Genomic DNA, 22,601 nt, shown 5'->3' on the forward strand with positions numbered 1-22,601 from the left:
ACTCTGGCAATTCTCTTATCTCTATCCAGCATCATCAAATTTTAGCTACCTCTACGGTATTAATATCTTCAATATATAATTGAGAGGTAAACTCTTCCATCTTAAAACAAACAGAAACTCTCTTGACATGACTTTCTCCTCCAGTTTCCACATCAATTTGCTCCTTGCTTATACACAAAAACTCTTGAATTAGTCAACTACACTTGCACTCTCTAATTTCCCTCCTCCCACTCTCTTTTGAACCCACTCTCATCAGACATCTGTTCATGCCAGTCGTCCATAAGCACTCTCATTAAGGTCACCAATGATCCCCACATTATGAAATACAGTGGTTAATTCTCAGTCCTTATCGTGAGTTATGAGCAACATTTGACACAGTCATTCACTCTCTCTGTTAAACATTTTCCCCTTGGCATCCAAGATCTCACACTCTCCTGGTCCATCTCTGACTTCTTCTCAGTTTCCTTAGCTGTTTGCTTCTCATTCTGAAGGTTGGAATAGCCCAGGACCCTGTTCTTGGCCTTATCTTTTTTTCTATCAGCCTTCACTGTCTTACTTTAAGTGCCATCTGTATGTTGGTGACTCCAAAATACCAGTCTCTCTCCTGTCCCTTTCTCACAAACATCCAACTGCATTGTCAGCATTTTCTCCTGGATGTCTAAGTCGAACCATCTGCCATTTTCATTTTTGTAGGTCAGAATGGTTGAATATTATCAGTTTTATATACGTCAATCTAATAATAGGCAGTTCAAACTTCAGGTCCAAATTTGAGCTCCTTGTATTTCCCCAAAACTGATCCTTTCAAAGTGTTCTCCATCACAGTAGTTGGCAATTCTTTCCTGTTGTTCAAGCCAAATACTCAGAATTATCCTTGAGAGTCTCTCTTTCACATTTCACATCCATTACACGTGGATATCCTGGACCACACCACTTCTTACCATCCCTCCTGCTACCACCCTGCTGCTACCTTCATCCCTTCAGTGAATTACTGTAGAAGCCTCCAAACTGGCCTCCTGGCATCTCTTCTTTGTCTTTCCAAGCTAATCTCCACACAATAGCTGGAGTGATTCTGTTAAACCACAAGTCAGATCATGTCACGCCTCTTCTCAAACATCTCCAGTTTCACTCAAGGTCAAAGCCAGTGTTTTTATATGGGCCTGCAGGGCTCTATATGATGGGGACTTCTTACCCCCATTATCCGTCAGACGGTACCTGCTTTCACCCTCTCCCTTGCTTCTTCTGATACAGCTCTCTGGCCTCTGCTTTTCCTAGAAATTGACAGGCACACTTACAGATCTTGCAATTGCTCTTCTACCCATCTGTCTCCACACTTCCTCACTTCTTTCAGACCTTGACTCAGACGGCTTCATCTCTGAGGCTTTCCCTGAGCGCACTGTCTAAAACGGCAACTGTGCGCTTAAGGTTTAGACTTCTGCTCAATTTCTGGACCCTGTAGAGCTGCTTAATTATTTTTACAATTTATATCTATGTTTAATATTTTTTCTTGTCAATATTAAATGTCTGTAGGAGGGAAAGAATACTCCCTCCCCTTACTGACTACCATCTTGACCAGAATTCACACAGACACACGCACACACACACACACACACACACTTAAGCTATACCATGTGCCCTCCCATATATCACAGAGTAGAGAATCAGCAGTTAATCAGCCTTAGAAGAAATTCGGGCTCTGTTGTTTCCTTTGCTGTGCAGAAGCTTTTTAGACTGATGCAAATTCACAGCCTTTTGTTGCCTGTGCTTTTGATGTTCATATCCAAAAAATCATTGCCCAGACCAATGTCAAGAAGTTTTTTCCCTGTTTTCTTCTGTTTCAGGTCTTATGTTTAAGTCGTTAATGCATTTTTTGTTGTTGTTGTTATTGAGAAGGATTGGCCCTGAGCTAACATCTGTTGCCAATCTTCCTCTTTTTGCTTGAGGAAGATTGTCACTGAGCTAACATCTGTACCAATCTTCCTCTATTTTGTATGTGGGACGCCACCACAGCATGGCTTGATGAGCAGTGTGTAGGCCTGCGCCTGGGATCTGAACCGTGAACCCCAGGCTGCTGAAGTGGAGAGTGTGAACTTAATCACTCTGCCACCAGGCCAGCCCCTCATTAATCCATGTTGAGTCTGTTTTTGTATATGATGTGAGATAAAGGCCCAATTTAATTCTTCTGCATGTGAATATGTAGTTTTCCCAACACCATTTGCTGAAGAGGCTATCCTTTCTCTGTTGTGTATTGCGGGCACCCTTGTTAAAGATCAGTTGACTGTAAATGTGTGGGTTTATTTCTGGGCTCTCTATTTTGTTCCATTCATCTATATGCCTGTTTTTATGCCAGTACTGTACTGTTTTGATGATTGTAGATTCACAATATACTTTGAAATCAGAAAGTGCAATGCTTCCAGCTTTGTTCTTGCTCAAGATTGTTTTGGCTATTTGGGGGCTTTTGTGGTTTCATATGTGTTTTATGATTGTTTTTTCTGTTTCTGTAAAGAATGCCATTGGGATTTTGATAGGGATTGCACTGACTCTGTAGATCACTTTAGGTGGTATGGACATTTTAACAACATTAATTCTTCCGATCCATGAACACAAGATGTCATTCCGTTTATCTATCTTTAACTTCCGTCATCAGTGTTTTATAATTTTCAGCATACAAGACTTTCACTTCTTTGGTTAAGTTTGTTCCTAAGTATTTTATTCTTTTTGTTTCTGTTATAAATGAGATTGTTTTCTTAATTTCCTTTTGAATAGTTTGTTTTTTGTGTATAGAAATGCCACTCATTTTTGTATGTTGATTTTGGATCCTGCAACTTTACTGAATTTGTTTATTAATGCTAACTTTGTTGTTGTTGACTCTTTAGAGTTTTCTACACGTGTGATCATGCCATCTGCAAATAAAGATAGTTTTGCTTCCTCCTTTCTGATTTAGATGCGTTTTATTTCTTTTTCTAGTTTAACTGCTCTGGCTGGGACTTCCAGTACTCTGTTGAATAGTAGTGGTGAGAGTGGGCATCCTTGTTTTGTACCAGATCTTAGAGGAAAAGCTTTCAGTTTTTCCCCATTGATTATGATGTTAGTTGTGGGCTTTTCATATATGATCTTTATTGTGTTAAGGTAAGTTCCTTATATATCTATTTTGTTGAGAGTTTTTTTGTATCATGAATAGATGTTGATTTTTTTCAAATGCTTTTTCTGCATCTATTGAGGTGATCTTTTTATCTTTCATCCTGTTAATATGGTGTGTCACATTGACTTGTGTATGTTGAACCATCTTTGCATCCCAGGGATAAATCCCATGTGGTCATGGTATATAGTCCTTTTAAAATGTTGTCAGATTTAGTTTGTTAGTGTTTTAGTGAGGATCTTTGCATCTATGTTCACCAGGGATATTGGCCTGTAGTTTTCTTTTCTTGTGGTGTCTTTGTCTGGCTTTGGTGTCAGGGTGATGCTGGCCTCATAAAATAAATTTGGAAGTGTTCCCTCATCTTCTGTTTTTTGTAAGAGTTTCAGAAGGATTGGTGTTAATTCTTCTTTGAATGTTTGGTAGAATTTACCCATGAAGCCATCTTGTCCTGTGCTTTTCTTTATTAGGAGGTTTTTGATTACTGATTCAATCTCCTTATTTGCTATTGGTCCATTTGAGTATTCTATTTCTTCTTGATCCAGTTTTGGTAGATTGTATGTTTCTAGGAATTTATCCATTTCTTCTAGCTTATCCAATTTGTTGGTGTATAATTGTTCATAGTAGTCCCTTGAGGTTCTTTTTATTTCTTAGGCATCCATTGCAATGCCTCTTCTTTCATTTACGGTTTTATTTATTTGAGTCTTCCTTCTTTTTTTCTTAGTCAAGCTAAGGGTTTCTCAATTTTGTTTATTTTTTTCAAAAAACCAACTTTCAGTTTTGTTGGTTTTTCTATTTGCTATTTGATTTATTTTTGCTCTAATCTTTATTATTTCCTTCCATCTTCTAACTTTGGGCTTTCTTCTTCTTTTTCTAGTTCCTTAAGTGTAAAGTCAGGTTGATTTATTTGAGATCTTTCTTCTTTTTAAATGTAGGTGTTTATTGCTATAAACTCCCCTCTTAATACTGCTTTTGCTGTATCTCACAATAAGTTTTGGTATGTTGTGTTTTTGTTTTCATTAGTCTTGAAATATTTTTAAAATTCCATTTTCCTTTCCTCTTTGATCCAATGACTTTTCAAGGTTGCTTTGTTTAGTTTCCTCATGTTTGTGAATTTTCTCATTTTTTTATTGTTATTGATTTCTAGTTTCATTCCATCATGGTTGGAAAAGATACTTGGAATGATTTCAGTCTTCTTAAATTTGTTAAGACTTGTTTTGTGACCTATTATGTGAACTATCCTGGAGAATGCCTCGTGTGTGCTTGAGAAGAATATGTATTCTTCTGTTGTTGGGTGGAAAGTTCTGTATATATCTATTCAGTTTATTTCATCTATAGTGTTGTTCACTTCTGCTGTTTCCATATTAATTTTCAGACCAGTGATTTATCCATTATAGAGATTGAGGTACTGGAGTCTCGTACTATTATGGTATCACTATCTATTTCTCCCTTCAGATCTGTCAATGTCTACCTTATATATTTAGGTGCTTTTATGTTGCGTGCATATGTATTTGTAATTGTTAGATCTTCCTGTTCAATTGATCTTTTTACCATTATATAGTGACCTTCTTGTCTCTTGTGACAGTTTTTGACTTAAATTCTATTTTTTTCTGACATAAGTATAGCTCTACCTGCTCTCTTTTGGTTACCATTTGCATGGGATATCTTTTAACATTTGGGCATCCTTAAATCTAAAGTGAGCGTCTCGTAGATAGCACACAGTTGGGTCTTGTTCTTTTATCCATTCAGCCATTCTACGTCTTTTGATTGGGGAATTTAGTCCATTAACATTTAAAGTAATTATGGATAAGTTAGGACTTACTATTGAAATTTTATTAATTGTTTTCTGTCTGTTTTGTAGTTCTCTTGTTCCTCTCTTCTTTTCTTGTTATCTTTCATTGTGGTTTGATGATTTTTTGTAGTGGAGTGCTTTGATTCTTTTCTCTTTATCTTTTGTGTATCTACTGTACTTCTTTGGTGTATGGTTACTATGGGATTTGCATTGAATATTTTATAGTTATAGCCATCTGTTTTAAGCTTATAACTTCAGTCTCTTACAAAAACTTTAATTTTACCTGTCCCACTTTATGTAATTGATAACAGATTTTACTTTTTTCTATATTGTGTTTCCATTAACAAATTTCTGTGATTATAGTTATTCTTATTGCTCTTGTCTTCCTATATATATACTAGTGTTAAAAGTGATTTATGGGCCACCATTACAGTGTTATAATATTCTGCTTGTCTTCAGCAGTGAGCTTTGTACTTTCATTCATTGGTTTCATTTTCTACTTTCATTAATTTGTTTTTTCTTGTTGTTGTTTGCATCTTTTAGTTTCAACTTGAAGAACTCCCTTTAGCACTCCTTGTAAGGCCAGGCTAGTGGTGATAAACTTAGTTTTTGTTTGTGAAAGTCTTTATCTAGCTTTCATTCTTAGGACAGTTTTTCCGAGGTAAAATATTCTTGGTTGGCAGTTTTTTTTCTTTCAATGCTTTGAATGCATCATCCCATTCTTTCCTGGCCTGTAAGGTTTCTGCTGAGAAATCCACTTATAGTCTTATGGGAGCTTCCTTGTATATGACAAGTGCTTTCAAAATTCTCTCTTTGCCTTTTGATAATTCACTTATAATGTGTCTCAGTGTAGACCTCTTTGGAGACTTTTGGGTGTCATATATCAAGATGTCCATTTCCCTGCCTAGATTCGGGGAGTTCTCAGCCATTATTTCTTTAAATAAGCTTTTTGCCCCTTTCTCTCTTCTCCTTCTGGGACTCTCATAATGTGTGTCTTATTTCAGTTGATAGTTTCTCATAGGTCCTGTATGCTTTCTTCACTCTTTTTCATCCTTTTTTCTTTTTGTTCCTCTAGCTGGATAATTTAAAATGGCCTGTTTTTCAATTTGCTGATTCTTTTTTCTACATGATTGAATCTGCTGTTAAGCTTTAGATTGAATTTCTCTGTTCAGTCATTATGTTCTTTAGCTTCAGGATTTCTGTTTGGTTCTTTTTTATGGTTTCTATTCCCTTATTAAAACTTCTCATTTTGTTCATGTATTATTTCCCTGATTTCATTTAGTTGTTTACCTGTGTTCTCTTGTAGCTCATTGAGTTTCTTAGAGATGATTGTTTTGAATTCTTTGTCAAGTAGTTTGTGGATCTCCATTTCTTTAGGGTTGGTTACTGGAGTTTTATTAGTTTTCTTTTGGTGGTGTCATGTTTCCTGATTCTTCATGATCCTTGTAGACTTGCCTTGGTGTCTCTGCATTTGAAGGAGCAGAAACCACCTCTAGTCTTTACAGATTGGTTTTGCCAGGTAAAGACCTTCTCCTACCAGGTCCTCAGACTATTGGGACTGCCTCTGGGACTGTAGTCAAGCAGGGCTGGAGCTGGTCACAGGGCTGCTTTAGGGTCTGCAGTTGGGTTAGCAGTCAGTGGGTCTGTTACTGGGGGCGCCAGTGGACATGGCTTCTCCTGGGCCCCTCGGTGGATGGGGTTGGTGTGAGGACTACTGACAAGTAGGGCTGGAGCTGAGTTCATAGGGAGATGGTACAGCTTTTGGATCTGCAGCCAGTACCACACTACAGTCAGTGGGCCTGCCACTGGGGCCTGCCTTCTCCAAGTGACCCTTCTTGGTCTTGTGCTCTAATAGGGTTTCACAACTTCCTACCTGGTCCCAGTTCCAAGGCCCCCACAAAGTGACTTTTGACCACGGATGGCAGCCAAATCGTTTGTGTGTGGGGAAGAGTGCTGTGGACTTCCTATTCTGGCCTCTTGCTGACATCACTCCTTAGCTGTCTGCTTCTAAAGATTGGATGCTACTAGAGGATCTCTGAGAATCCTCACTTTGATGTCCCCTATTGGAATAAACTTTCAATTTTATGGAATTCTGAATTGTTTCTTTACTTCTGAAATGTGAACACAAGGACTGACGCTCTTGAGTTTTACTGCTGTATTGATTGTTAACAGAACCCAATAAGGTCTCTTCCAACAAGATTCAAGAACAGTTTTTCTCTGAAATCTCTTCCAATAGGTGAAATCTCTTGGCTAAAGATCATGAAGAGGCTTTTTAGGAAGATGTAGTTAGAAGGTGGACTTAACCTTCTCACTGGTGATAGGACTCGGTATAGTATATGAGTCTCTTGCAATATTTTGCCATGTCTGCATACAATAGGGCAGAGTGTAGTGTTGCAGGCGAAATCCCTCAGTGAGTGGGCTTTCCAGTTACCAATTCATAGGGCATAACAAATGTGTCCCCAAGGGGGTGGAATGTAAGGGCTCATAAGGGCTAGGAGGAGTACATTTGGCTAAGGGAGTGCAGAGGTTTCTTAAAGTTTTGCTGGTTTTAATTTAAGGATGCCATTGGTGCTGTTAACCTTTCTAAGAGATTGTGGGTGGTAAGGACAGTGTAGTTTTTGAGTAAGGGTCAATGCCTTGCAGAATTCTTTTATAATGATTTCCGTAAAGTATGTGCCTTATTTACTTGACATAAAAGTTGGTATGCACCAGGTTGGAAACACACTATCAAGCAGTTTTTCAGTGACTGTAAGGGCTGTAGCTTTTCAGCCGGGAAATGATTCCACCCATCCTGAAAACAGACATACAAAAACTAAAACATATTCAAATCTCATGGAGGGTGGAAGCTGGATAAAAATCTTTATGAAGCTGTTAAAAGAGTCCTTGAAGCTTTGGTTCCTGGCTATGTCCCATGTTTACAGTTTTTCCAGAATTATGTTGTTGACAGGTGACACATGACGTGGAAATAACCTTAGTTGTCTTGAAAAAATATTGTGGTAAAATACACATAACATAAAATTTCCCACCCTAACCATTTTAAGTGTACAGTTCAGTAGTATTAAGTATATTCACATTTTTGTGTAACTAATCTCCAGAACTTTTTCATCCTGCAAAACTGAAAGTCTATGCACTTTAAATAACAGCTCCCCGTTGCCTCCTCTCTCCAGCCCCTGGCAACAACATTCTACTTTCTGTTTCTATGAGTTTGACTACTCCGGATACCCCACATAAGTCAAGTCATACAGTATTTGTCTTTGTGACTGGCTTATTCACTTAGCATAAAGTCCTCAATATTCATCCATGTGGTAGCATGTGTCAAAATTTTCTTCCTTTTTAAGGGTGAATAATATTCCATTGCATGGTTCTACCACATTTTGTTTATTCATTCATCCTTCTATGAATACTCGGGTTACTTCCACCTTTTGGCTATTGTGAATAATGCTGCTATGAACATGGGTGTATGGTTATCTCTTTGAGACTCTCTTTTCACTTCTTTTGGAAATATACCCAGAAGTGTCACTGCTGGATCATGTAGTTCTATTTTTAATTTTTTGAGGAACTTCCATACTATTCCTTATCATGGCTGGACCATTTTACATTTTGACAAACAGTGCACAATGGTTTCAATTTTTCCAAATCCTTGACAACACTTGGTGTTTTCTGTTTTTTTCTTCCCTATAGCAGCCATCCTAATGAGTGTGAGGTGACATCTCATTGTAGTTTTTGTTTGTTTGTTTTTGTGAGGAAGATTGGCCCTGAGCTAACATCTGTGCCAATCTTCCTCTTCACTGTAGTTTTGATTTGCATTTCCCTAATGATTAGTGATGTTGAACATCTTTTCATATGCTTCTTGGCCATTTGTATATTTTCTTTGGAGAAATGTCAACTCTTTTGCCCACTTTAAAATCAGGTTATTTATTATTTTGCTGTTGAGTTGTAAGAGTTCTTTATATATCTGAATATTAACCACATATCAGATATGCAAATATTTTGCAAATATTTGCTCCATTTCATAGGTTGCCTTTCACTCTATTGATTGTGTCTTTTGATGCACAGAAGCTTTTAATTTTGAGGTAGCCCAGTTTATCTATTTTATTTTTGTTGCCTGTGCTTTTGGTATCATATCGGAGAAGTCATTGCCAAGTCCAATGTCATGAAGGTTTCCCTTTATGTTTTCATCTAAGACTTTTATAATTTTAGGTCTTATGTTTAAGTCTTTGATCCATTTTGAGTTACTTTTTGTATATGGTGTAAGGTAAGTGTCCAGCTTCATTCTTTTGCATGTGGGTGTCAAGTTTTCCCAGCAAAATTTGTTGAAAAGACTGTCCTTTATCTATTGAGTGGCCTTGGCACTCTTGCTGAAAATTGCTAGACCATATGTACAAGGATTTATTTCTGGGCTCTCTGTTCTATTCCATTGGTCTATATGTCTGTTGTTATGCCAGTACCACACTGTTTTGATTACTGTAGCTCTGTAATAACTTTTGAAATCAGGAAATGTCAGCACTGTAACTTTATTCTTCTTTTTCATGATTGTTTTGGCTATTGGTCCCCTTGAGATTTAATATGAATTTTAGGATGGATTTTTCTATTTCTGCAAAAAAAGATTGTTGGCATTTTGATAGAGATTGCATTAAATATGTAGATTGCTTTTGGTGGTATTGACATCTTAACAATATTGTCTTCCAATCCATGAACATGGGGTGTTTTTCCATTTATCTTTAGTTTCTTTCAGCAATATTTTGTAGTTTTCAGTGTACAAGTCTTTTGCCTCCTTGATTCATTTTATTCCTAATTATTTTATTCTTTTGGATGCTATTGTAATCAATTGTGTTTTTTTAAAGGTTTCCCCACCAATGTTGATTTAAGATATAACGAATTTGTCTGTACAATGATGAGTCATTTCATGGAGAAATTTAGCTAAGATCCATGAGAAATCATCTGGTGTCACCAGGCAGCCATCTTGAGAACACCAGAGATGTGAAATGTACAACCAGATTTTTTTCATTCTTCCTTTCCAGAGGTTAATCATGATATTATATAATGGCCTCTTTGAATCCCTTCAGATTTATGGGATGATAATTTTGATTAAGGCTGCTTGTTTGGCATAATGATCTGCTAGAGCGTTTCCTTTAGCTTCCATATTATCTCGTTTTGCATGGGCTTCAACCTTTCTAGTAGCCACCTCTAGGAAGTAGGAGTACATCTAAAAGTTCCATGATGTGTCCATTTTTGACGGGATACCAGCAGAGGCGAGAAACTCCTTTTGTTTCAAAGCAGCCCAAAGCCATGTACTACTCCAAAAGCATGCCTGCTCTCTGTGTGTTTGCTTTCTGGTCTTTGGCTAGTTGACAACCTGTAGTAAATGCAGTAAGTTCTGCCATCTGGGCTGATTCTCCCTCAGGCAGAGGACTATATTCTAAAGGAGAGTTTCGATTAGTGATAATATATCCTGCTCGATAACCTCCAGTTTCAGTTTCGAGGTATGATCCATCAACAGATAATCTGAGCTCAGGGTTCTCAGTAGGAGTCTCTGGTAAACCTGAGGTATAGAGCGTTCTGTAACTGAAGAAGGTCATCGTGAACTTCCCCTTTGTTGGGTGGAGGCAGGAGAGTGACAGGATTCAGGGTGTTTCAGTGGTGGATGGTAATGTGAGAGGGAGAGAGAAATAGAATCTCTCATGATATTAATTGCCTGGTTGAAAGTGTGTGTTCTGTCAGTAGTAATGTCTGTACTGGATGAGGAACCGTGAATTCCAGAGGGGAGGGTGGAACTAGTTCAGCAGAAGCTTCAACAAATTTTGTAGTGATGCTATTGCTCTAAGACAAGGGGGATAAACCTTTCCAAATGGGTCAAGGGTCAGGCTAGAGTAAGCGATGTTTTTGGTTGTTTGAGTGTTTTTTAGAGTTTGAGTAATAAATAAACACTGAGCTGGCCATTTTAGTGATGTATAGAACTTACCTTTGACAGACGTCTTCTAACAAGGTCCTCATTTATTGTACGTCAAGCAAGTTCCTTTTTCCTTTATGTCATGAAAATATCAACCTGGTTTAATGTATGCTCTTTAAAAAATCTTATCCCTGAAGTTAACTTCTCTAATGGGTCTTTTTTTCTTCCTTACCTTAAAAAAATTAATATATTTATTTTTTAGGACAGTTTTCTGTTTACAGAGAATTGAGCAGGTAGCACAGAGTTCCGGTATAGCATCCTCCCCACACCCAGTTTCCCCTGTTATTAACATCTTGCATTTCTATGGTACATTTGCTACAATTCATAAACCAATCTTGGTACATTATGATTAACTAAAGCCCATAATTTCCATTAAGGCCCGCCCTTTGTGTTGTACAGTTCTGTGGGTTTTGGCAAGCGCACAGCGTCCTGCATCCATACAGTATCATAGAGAGTGGTTTCACTGAACTACAAATCCCTTGTACTCCACCTATTCACCTCCTCCTTCCAGACTCCTGGCAACCGCTGATCTTTTTACTGTCTTTATAGTTATGCCTTTTTCAGAATGTTATATAGTTGGATTCACACAGAATGTAGCCTTTTCCAGCTGGCTTCTTTCACTTAGCAATATGTATTTCAGGTTCCTCCATTTCTTTTCATGGCTTGGTAGCTCATTTCTTTTTCTTTTCTTTTCTTTTTGGTGAGGAAGATTGGCCCTGAGCTAGCATCAGTTGCCAATCTTCCTCTTTTTGCTGAGGAAGATCAGCCATGAACTAACATCTGTGCCCATCTTCCTCTATTTTGTATATGGGATGCCGCCACAGCATGGCTTGATGAGTGGTGTGTAGGTCTGTGCCAGGGATCGGAAACCTGCGAACCCTGGGCCACCGAAGTGGAGTGGGCGAACTTAATCACTACACCACCCACCTGGCCTCTCTCATTTCTTTTTTAATCACTGAATAATATTCCATTGTGTGCATATACCACAGTTTGTTTATTCATCTGCCTACTGCAGGATATCTTGGTTGCTTCCAGTTTTTGAAGGGATGGATTTTGGATGGTTTTCATCAAGTCGAGTTAAAAATCTCAAGGGCCTGTCTAGATTGCTTATGCAGAAATAGACACAGAACTTTTTGTAGATACAGATGCCCAGAGCAAGAGGCTGTTGAACACCTTTCTTCAGGCTGAAGCCCTGTTCACATTTGGGTTCCCCAGGAGAGGGTCTCTTACTGAAGACTTCGTCAATTCATAAAGAGATGTTTCAGTCTCAGAAAAATCTGGCACCCATTGTCTGCAATATCCAGTTAAAACCAGAAATGCTCTCAATTGTCTTTTGTGAGGGGACTAGATATGTTTGGATAATCTTTGGTCTATCCAGGAGAGAATGTTTTTTCCTCCTCAGATGGGTATTTAGGTTATACTCTAAATAATGGACTGTATTTTGGCAAAATTATAAGATCTTTTGAAACTTTGTCTCTTTTTTGCTAAGGCTGGGGGAAAGCCTTTTACAGGCTTCTTTGTTCTCTGAGCAAAGTAGTTCTCTACCACAAAGTACACATTGTGTTAGAACTGAATCATAAGGGAAGTTTAGATCTTTTACCTCTTGATTGAGGACCTGGAAAAAATAGGAAGGGCTCCAGTGAACTCCTGGGGCATGACTGTCCGGGTATCGCGTCGTCCTCTCTAGGTCAAGCACACAGGTATTGACTATCTCGGTCTAGAAGCAGACTGAAAAAAGGCAGAGCAAAGATCCACTACAGTGAGGCAAATGGCTTCGGTGGAATTGATGATAGGGTGATATTTGATTAATTTCTTCCAGGAAGTGACGTATGTGTATTTTGCCAATAGCCTTGAGGTCTTGAACAAATCGATATTCTTGTCTGTTTGGTTTCTTTACTAGTGGGATGAGAGTGTTACAGGGCAGAGCAGGAGAAGACCTTTGTATGTAAGGCCTTCAACTATGGGTTTGAGCTCTTCTTTTGGCTTAATGGATATTGGGAAACTTTGGGTAATTGGTAGAATGTATCTGAATTTTAGTAGGTTCTGCTTCCATTATTTTTCCTAACTAGCCCATAGAGGGTCAGGTATGGTGTCAAGATCTTTATCTGGAATATGCATCAAATAAAATGGAGAATGCAAAGATATATTTAGAGTAGACAATTGCTTATGAATAGAGAAGTTCAAACCTCAAGAAATAGTCCCTCTAGTGTTTTGTTTTTTTTTAAACATTGGCACGTGAGCTAACAACTGTTGCCAAATTTTTTTTTTTCTTTTTCGTCCCCAAGCCCCCCAGTATATAGTTGTATATTCTAGTTGGGAGTGCCTCTGGTTGTGCTATGTGGGACGCCGCCTCAGCATGGCCTGACCAGCAGTGCCATGTCTGCACCCAGGATCCGAACTGGTGAAACCCTGGGCCACCAAAGCGGAACGTGCAAACTTAACCACTCAGCCACAGGGCTGGCTCCTCTGGTGTGTTTTTAATGTGACAATTGTATGTGTAAAGTATGTCTCTCCCTGTTAAATTTGCAGGTATGTTATCACAGTACAGGAAGGAATGTTTCCAGTCAAAGGCTCAAGGGTTACAGTTAAAGGCTGAGAGATAGGGAAAATCTGTGAGTTATTTGAAATACCAACCACCTGTGTGGTGCGTTTATTCCAAGGGAGAGGCTGAGCAAAGGTGGCAGGGTTTAATATGGAAGCAGTAGCACTTGTACTGATTTTTATTGGAAATGTTTCAGGTATGGTTTTTAAGAGACTTTGCCCAACTTTTCAGGCTTGTTTTTAGACCCTTGGGTTTATTGCAGTAAGAGAGATTCTGTAGGTCCTTTTCCGGGTCAGTCCAATCTGTTTTTGTCATCCGGGAGTTAGCATCTGCAGTTCTGACCAATATGTATATGAGTGATATAAGTCAGGTAATTCTGGGTCATACGCACTCAAAAGAATTCTAACTTCTATGAATATTTGCTTGTCTTGTCTGAATTTAAGGAAACCTTTACTAATAGCTCTTAATTCTGCTTGAGTCCAAGGTTTAAACTCTCCAGTTGCCTAAATACCTGGTGCATGGGGGATGGGTCTTTAGAGGCAACTGGCATTTTAGGTTCTTGGGAGAGTTCTTGGGAACAGGTGGGGAGCCTGGACCAGGGGAACTGGAGTTGATGGAAATGCAGAAGGAGAGATGGAAGGGCAGGGGAAGAGGGAATCTGGAACAGGGAGGCAACAGGGGATAAAGATGGAGGATTTACTAGAGAAATAACTCTACTTTGTTCTTGTTTGTCATATGCTCATTAGCTTTGGCCCGAGAATCTTTTAACGAAGCAATTTTTGATTCAGACTTTTGTTCCGAAGCCTCTTTATGCCCAATCAAAAAATGCTGCCCGTTGAACCTAAGAAATCTTGTTCCTGATCTTTTCTAGGGTGCCTCCCCACTGAACAATTTTGTTCAAGTCAAATCACCCTTGGTGTAGCTATTCCATTTAGAGAGACACAAGAAATAGGATTGTATTGAGAACACATATAAGAAGCAGGCATTTTGCCTGGAGGAGGAGAGGATTTAGACTTAGATGACCCCATAAGAGCTGGTGATGGTGGGTAAAAAGCGATGCTTGTGCTCCTTGTGTCTTAGGCCCCCAAGCTGACTGTTGACTGCCTCTGAATGCAGACCCAACAGTCTCCATCCCCTGGCAGGTGGAAAACCGGACAGAACACTCTTTCTGGATCAAAGCCAAACTCTCAGGACAGAAAAAGTCAGGACAGAAGAACCTCATCTGGTTTTATTGATGACCCACAGCAAAGTTTGTCCAAAGGGATGCTGGTCTGGCGAGAACTGCAAACTCATCAGACTGTGAGGCTGGCTCAAATGACAGGCCTACAGGACCTGTTACTGTGCTCTACTCAGCGATTCCCTTTCTTGTGGAAACACTTTTAGAGAGTACAACACAAACAGAAACATAAAAGAGAGTAAAAGGGGATGCACAGGAATGGCTTGATTCCACCAAGGATGCCAAGTAAATGGAACCCATAACAAAACCTGGTACCAAACTGACAATAAATAGCCAAGGAACTCAATGCAGTGAGAGAGTTCAGACCTAGTGCTGACTTACCACATTCACAAGGACTCGATAAGCTGAGAGTAGCGGGGTGCACAGTGCCTCCATGGATACCGCACCTGATTGAAGCCTGGGGTCCATGGCGATGGGTGGTGCAGACTATATCTCACTGGGGCCTCCAGGAAAACTGAAAATAAACAAAGGCCACTCAAATGAGAACAAGCAGAGACGATTTATTCAGAGCTTCCTACACCAAGGGAGTCAGCCCCATCACTTGCATTTGACGGAGACTTATGGGCAGGCAGGGGAGTAGGAAAGCTTTGTAGTGGAAAAGCGGAGGGCTTCAGGTGTGTCTGACTGGAGGTTGTTGGCGTGGGGAGGCTGGAGGCAGGTTAACTAGAAGCAGGGGATCCTGCACGATTGATTTGGTTTGTGTGTTTTGTGTCTTCGGCATAGCATATGTGGCTTTCTCTAGCTGATCCTGAGTTGGAATAGGGGGTGGAAATTAGGGAAGCTCACAGTAATTGACCAAGTTCTAACCATTTTGGGCCAGTTACTGCAGAAGTTATGGTTTGGCTTCTGAGGTGGTGGCTACAAAGATTGTGGGTCAGAGTTCTATTGTCATATGTGATCTGGCAATTGTCCATCTGTATATTCAGTCTCTCAGATCCTGTTATCCCCATGGCTACCAAGGAGCCCAGCTGTCTAATGGCATCCTGCCGTCACTGGCCAACTCTGGCCCACTGAGCTTCTCAATGAGATTGGTGCCTCTCCAGTGCATTCCTGATTGCTTTCTTACACAATGACCTTCTAGGCCCTCTCCCACGTCATAGTAGCTGAGATATTATTCAGCCTTAGGTAGGATATCCTCTGAATAGTACCCACTGCTCTGGATCTTTTGATCCTTTATTCTACTGTCTGCCTTGGCAGTTATGGCATTTCTACTTACCTTTGTGTAGGACATTCTTTTCTCCGAGCTCCCAAGAAGCCACCTGTCTGAATGTGAGCACTGTCTTACACGGTCCTTGCCAGGGTGTTCAATCCTATAGTATGGGAGAGTGCTTCTAAACTGATAAACTCTCCCCTCACTAGGCTGACATCCAGCACCCTAGGCCCTATCTATACTTGGCTGCTGCTGGTATATGTTGAGTGAGACCTGCAGCTCTTCCAGGGCATATGCAGTCCCCTTCCTTATGTACATGCCTAGCATTTCCCTGACTGGATCATATTATGCTTAACTTTAATTACTGGCCTGGGGGTGAAGACAGGGCATGAGGGTAGATCTTGAGGTTGGTGCATATTGTCTTGCCAGGCACAGGCTTCTGCATCATCTTACAGCAAGGGAGGAGTGCCAACTTTTGACAGAGAGGATTGAGAAAGATCTGGGGATTCAAGATATTCAAGTGTGTCTTCCTGGTGGTTTCCATCCAATGTCTCAGGGCCCAATCAGGCTGTGACTTCACCATTACATACTTGCCTAGTTTGAGAATTCAATATTCTATGGTACTCCGCTAGCCCTACAGCAAATCCTGGGCCCAGTCCTCAGTCATCACCCCCACCCCTTTTCAATCCAGGAGACATAAGCCTATTTGATGCTGCCGAGGAGACCGTATGGATCTCGTATTTAGGTTTTATTGTAGTTAGTCACCCTCAACCTTTCATTCTTTTTCTAAAATGCATTGATTGTCTCAACAAAAGCCATTCAATTCCATGCAACTTATAAATATTACCTCTTATACTTACTCTGTCTCCAAAATTTCTCAAATGCCTGGGATATTGCCAATGCCAGGGTATTCCCTTCTACAAGTATCCTAATCAGTTCACCATCAATTAAGATCTTATCTGCTTTGCTGTAGCATGCCATGGGCTATTCATGTTCCATGATTCAGCTCTGAAATCCATTTTAGTGGCTGCTTCCTATGACAACTCCAGGCACCAAGTGTCTTAAATTAGTTTGGGAAGACTCTAAGACGGAGATTTGCATGCAGGAATTGGGAAGAATAAAGGAAATATGACTGAGCAGATGGAAATGTTGAACTGGGTTGCAGTTGCAACACACGCCTCAGCCAACCCACTGAGAACTCTAGAATTGGGATGGTCCTTCAGAGTTGTCTCAAGTCAAGTGAATTGGGCCTATACACCCCCTAAATGAGCAGTCATTAGAGCGGACTGTCTGTGGAGGTCGAGGGTAATTCCTGGAGAGCAACTCAGCTGAGTTAGCTGCTAATACTTCCAGCAGTCCTGATGGGGTGGGTATATAGACAGTCCACCCCAGCATACTACAGCATTGGAATTGGAAATTGGGCCATGTTGATGGCTTGAGGAGGAGAACTGTGATTTTTGAGTGGCAAATTATATGAGCTCCATATGCTCGGTTCTGAGTTCTGAATCTTAGGGAACCAGGAAGAAGCAAATACAAACTTCAAACATGGAGCAGAAAATGAATTGCATTCAAATTGTGTCCACAAAAAAATTTTCTTTGCCCAGGAGGAAATCAATCTCATTAAATGTTGCCAAATAATTGGAGATTTTATGCCTGAGGAAATGGAATTATTGAGCTAACTGATACAGAATGTAAAATAAGAATGCTTAAATTCTTCTAGAGATAAAGGAGGAGATAATACCCATGAAACAAGAAAAGAAGTTTATATGACATTGAGCAAAAATTGTGAAATAAGAGCAGGTAGATATTAAAAAACCCCAAGTAATTAGAAGTCTTGAAAAGGAAAAATGCAGTATTTGAAATGAACACTGTCCTATGAAGAACATAGTATTTTGAAACTAGAAAATGACAGAATCAGTGAATTTGAGGAGAGAAAGTGGGTTATTATACAGGGTAGAAAAATACAGATATTAAGAGACAGAGGGGGAGGGGCATTGATTAGGCAGCACGACCATTTCTGTAATAGAAGTTCCAGAGATTGGAGAGTGGTTCAATAGTCCAAGAGATAATGACTCACTCTTTTCTGAGATCTAAAGAAAAAGTTAATTCTCCAGATTTAGAAAGCTCAATGAGTTGCAGCAGCCAAAATGTCTACTGCTGAACACATTAAGCTGAAATCGTAGAACATCAAAGTCAAGAAAAATACTAACGTAAACAGCCTAATCCCTTACAAGGAAATGGCAATACAAATGACAGGGCCACTCACCTGCAACAGGAGATGACAGGGAAAACAATAGAGCAACATCTTTAAAGTAGTGAAAGAGGACAGGCTTTATTTTAGAATTCCAAACCCAGTGAGAATATGACATAAGTTTAAAGGTGTAACTGAAATATTTGCAGACATACAAAACTAAGATTTATACACAGGCCACAGCTGAAAGAATTTTAACGGGTATATCTTGGTAAAAGATACAAAGAGGACTGAATGAAGGAGCGGAATGCAAGGACAGAAGGTGGGCAAAGACACTGGCACAGCATGTGGGTAAAGCTACATAATAGTGATTGATGCTCAACAGACAACACTAGCATCTTGTGGACTTCAGCTTTAGCACTGATAATTTATTTCGTTATAAAATATGACACAAGCCTGGTAAAATAATGACATTTTAAAATTAGGAGCAGAGCGTATCTGGTTGTTTTTTAAAAACAACAAACAAAACAAAAAAGACCTCAGGATGGAATTAGAATTGTACGACATAATGTGGAATAGCAGAAATGCAAAGATACTTTGTCATTAGAAGGCTCATCAGTGCAAATCACCACACGAACAGATAAAAAAAAAAACTACAAAAAATCATCCTTTGCATACAGAAAAAAATGTGTCAAAATTTAATATTTAAAACCCGTAAAGTGAGCCTGCAGTTCTTGCCTTTCCCCTTTCACCTTTCTCTCATCAGGTCCTCAGAAGGGCATCCAATTTTTAAAATCCTGAAGCCCCAAGCCTGGTGTCATTTGCCAGGTTTCTGTTGCCAGTTTTCTGTATGTACCCCAATGACCCAGAGGCTCCATGTAGCTTTTTATGTCTACATGCAAAATTAAAAGTGCCATTTAAAATAATTTGATAAAACCTTTGTAGTCATTTAGCCAAAAACAACCAAAACAAAAATCCAAAATTTTTCATGATCAGAATGACTGAGAACTAACTCTTCAATAGGATATAGGTTATCTACCCACTGTGTACAGAAAAGATCATAGTTTCAGAAATTTAGAAGCATTTGCATTAACAAAATGCATAGACAGGGATGCCCCTGTCAACCATACTGCTCAACCTAGAGCTGAGGGAATAGCCAATAAAAAAAGTTAAGGAAAAATAAGATGTAAGAGGCTTGTCAAAAAGAGAGACAACATTCTCATTATTTGGAGATATTATTGTCTTTGTCAGTCAAATAAGAGACTCTACAGACAAGGCATTAAAGAAATTAAGTAATTTTGCTGGATACCAGATCAACATAAGAAACAAATTATTTCTATATGTCAGTAACAATGTACAAAATATATTTGGGATCTTAGAACTATAAAAACACAGAATCTTTAGAATTATAAACTTTCGCAGGACAGGAGAATTATATTAAAAATATATAAGAAAAAAAAGAATGGAAAGAGTTGGTTCTTTTGGGAAAAAACCAACCAACCAACCCAACAATATAGTTAAACTCTTAGCTAACTTAGTCATTACAAAAGAGGAGGGCTCGTGATCATTGTTCCCCATCCGCGTTTGTTTTGTATCCAACAAACGTTTGTCCACATACAAGTATTTGTTAGATTCCCCAAAAGGGGCTAGCCACATAAAGAAAAGGTCAAACCAGTGAGAAGGTTGTAATAACCTAGCACGGGCACTAGGGCCCAGACCCATTAAACCTAAGAAATTCAGTAATTAATTTGGGAGAAAAGGGGTGCAGTGGTAGGGTGTTGGAGAAAGGATGGATTTTTAGAGAAAAGTGCTGGAGCCGAGGTTCCAAGCTAAACTGGGAGGAATGGAGCTCCTCAAGGTGACTTCTCCAGAGAGAACAACCTAAGCGGCCATCTGGACGTCGCAAAGTACACTACATTTCAAGTAGCATTTCTTCGCCCTGGTCATCTTCCTTCTAGATGTTCTAGTTCTCCACTGATCTAAAATTCTCCGATGCAGCCTGCATCAAAAAAGCATCTGTCTGTTATACACGCTTGGTGATTCCTGTAGGTTGTGCAATGGACACACAGCTGTTATCAGAAGACCTTCTCATGATCCCCAGCCCGGTGCCCAGGGACTGTGGGAGGCGGTTCATTCCTCGAAGAGGCGTCTCCGGGCCTTGCGCGGAGGACCAATAGGGCGCGGGGGGCGCGCGTGGGGACCTGGAGTCGGAGAGGGAGGCAGAGGTTGGAGGGGCGAGGTGGGAAAGGGCTCCAGAAGGTGGAAGTCCAGCTGGTAGTAGGGGCCAGGAGAGCGTCTCTCTGGACTAGGGGTGGGGGCCCAGGGCGAGGGCTCTGGGACTCGGCCGTGCGGGGAGGGGCCGCACTCCCTTCCAGGCGAGGGGCGGAGCCCAGCGACTGAGCCAGCTGCAGGGGCCGCCCAAGACGGCGGGAACTCAGGGTCGGCGTCCTCGTCGTAGGCCTCGACTTGGGCGGCGACCTCCGGGACAGATGCGCAGAACAATCCCTGCTCGACGGCGTCGTCGTCCCCGGGAGCGCCCGGGAAAGCGGCCGGTTCCAGGCCGAAGGGCGAGTGGGCCTGGCCTCCGGAGCGTTGGTCGCCGGCGTCCAGGAGGGCCTGGGGGACCAGCACGAGGGTGTGATCTCCGAGAGACACTTGCAGGACCGACGTTGGCTCGGGCTCCAGCAGCAGGTCGACGTGGTCCAGGGGCAGCTGCAGGGCGCAGCCCGCGGCCAGGACCACGACGGAAGTGAGCGCGGCCGGGGCCGGGGGCCCCACCACGTCTTGGAGGCTGGGCGCCGGCTGGGCCTCGAGGCCGGCGGGCTCCTCCCACCGGCGGCGCTTGGCGGGGCCGGGTCCTCCGGGCTGCGGTCCCCACCAGGGCGCAGGGTAGGCGCTGGGGCTGCGGAGCCGGCTGCCCATCACGTCGACGCGCTGCGGGCTTTGCTCCCGGGGCCTGGCGGAGGGCATGGGGGGCCGTGTCCTGCACGCGGTGACAGGTCTGGACGCCAGCAGAGGCGGGCTGCGGGCGGGCGGGGCGCAGGCCGGCGCGACGCGGGCGAGTCGTGGGAGCTCGTGGGGCGCCGCGGGGAGGCCGCAGTCCTGGCTTCTCGGGGAGCCGCGCAGGTGCAGCGCTGGGCCTCGCGCGTTCGAATCTCCTGCTCCTCACCCCGGCCGGTTTGCGCCCCGGACGGCCAGTGGTGTTGCAAGTGACGCCTGCCTAAACAAAGTCGCAAAATGTCACGCTAAGCCCCGCCCCCTGCGAGGCTCCACCTGTGGAGATCGCGGTATCTGTGCAGCCCAATAGCAGCGGCTGTAGCTGGTATGTGGCTGTCGGGAAATACTTTTACAGGCCTCTAGGGGGCAGAACAACCGTGCCACTGGGCTTCCAGGGTCAAGTTCTTGGCCTTCCTTGTGTAGATCTCAAATGCAGAAGACCTTAATTGGAAAACTGATTGCCTTTCCAGTCCACCAGTGGAACGCTGCACAAGGACACCGAGATGTAAGCCCCCCTCCTCTGAGGCCCTGCCCCGGAAGTGACCTCCACTCTTCTTTTGGTCCAATAGTGAGGTGAGTTTTTGAATGATGCTGTTGTACCTCTGTTCCCCTAAGTTGTAAATAACTGTCGCATCCTTTCAGCGGTGTTCAGTTTGAGTGTGATAATAGCAGCCCCTGCATGGTGAATTTATTACTATACTATGTATATATAACAGTGTAGTACTACAGTAAATATTATACTACTATCCACTGAAGTAAGAGTTCACGTTATCTGATTTGACCTAAACTACAGCGCAAAGCGTATCTACTTTTAGCCTAGCTTACAGATGATGAAGATGTCCTGCAGCTAGCGGAGCCGGGTCTGACCCGTCAAGCTCCGCTTATGATGCAGCCCTGGATCTGAGTGTCAATTTAAAGGTGTATCTGTGCAGTGTATTGTGGCCGCCAAAGGGAAGGTGTGGCTTAACTGCTGATCTAGTGTTAATAGGAGAAAATACTCAATACTGATTTTGGAGCAGGTAGTACTTTTGAATGGCTACAGAGGATGATGAAATGTTTCCTCCCATCCCTGTCCCTTATCCACGTGATTGCTCACGTTGTCCCTTTTTACAAAATGGCAGTCTATATACTCTCTCTTTGTTTTGGTAAGGAATGTTTGCCCTGAGCTAACATCTGTGCCAGTCTTCCTCTATTTTTGGTATGTGGGACGCCACCACAGCATGGCTGATGAATGGAGTAGGTCCCCGCTGGGGATCCAAACCGGCTAACCAGGGCCAGCAAAGTGGAGCCTGTGGAACTGTAACCACTCAGACACAGGCTCACCCCTATATGCTCTCATTTTAAGGACTGCATAGCGTTCCTATATACGGCCTTTAAATTTGTCAGGCCTCTCTTGATGGACATTTAAACTAGTGGTCTGTGACTTGGCGCTGTTGGCATTCCCTGGCGCATTTGTGGAAATTTTACATTCTTTGCTTATCCCGGAGCCACAGAGTCAGAATTCCTAAAGCGTGGGAATTCGCTGTTAAGTACTTAAAAAAATTTCTGTTTTACGCTAAAGATTAAGGTCTCAGAACTTGTTTTCATTTTGCAGTTGAGGGGTTCAGGT

At 41.6% G+C, this 22,601-nt stretch overlaps 1 protein-coding gene across 1 annotated transcript; it reads right to left on the reverse strand.

Annotated features, from left to right (window-relative positions):
* Positions 1-19,817: 19,817 nt before the first annotated feature.
* On the reverse strand, positions 19,818-20,917 carry LOC102149323 (proline-rich protein 23A-like). Its single transcript, XM_070238347.1, has one exon. The coding sequence runs from the start codon at positions 20,915-20,917 to the stop codon at positions 20,126-20,128; it is 792 nt and encodes a 263-aa protein (XP_070094448.1). The 3' UTR covers positions 19,818-20,125.
* Positions 20,918-22,601: the final 1,684 nt, after the last annotated feature.

Source organism: Equus caballus, chromosome 16 (assembly GCF_041296265.1).
Source record: "Equus caballus isolate H_3958 breed thoroughbred chromosome 16, TB-T2T, whole genome shotgun sequence".
Classification (NCBI taxonomy): domain Eukaryota; kingdom Metazoa; phylum Chordata; class Mammalia; order Perissodactyla; family Equidae; genus Equus; species Equus caballus.

Bases quoted from the DNA above. Each gene is read 5' to 3' on its own strand.
- LOC102149323 (XM_070238347.1), bottom strand. From the start codon at position 20,917: ATGGGCAGCCGGCTCCGCAGCCCCAGCGCCTACCCTGCGCCCTGGTGG.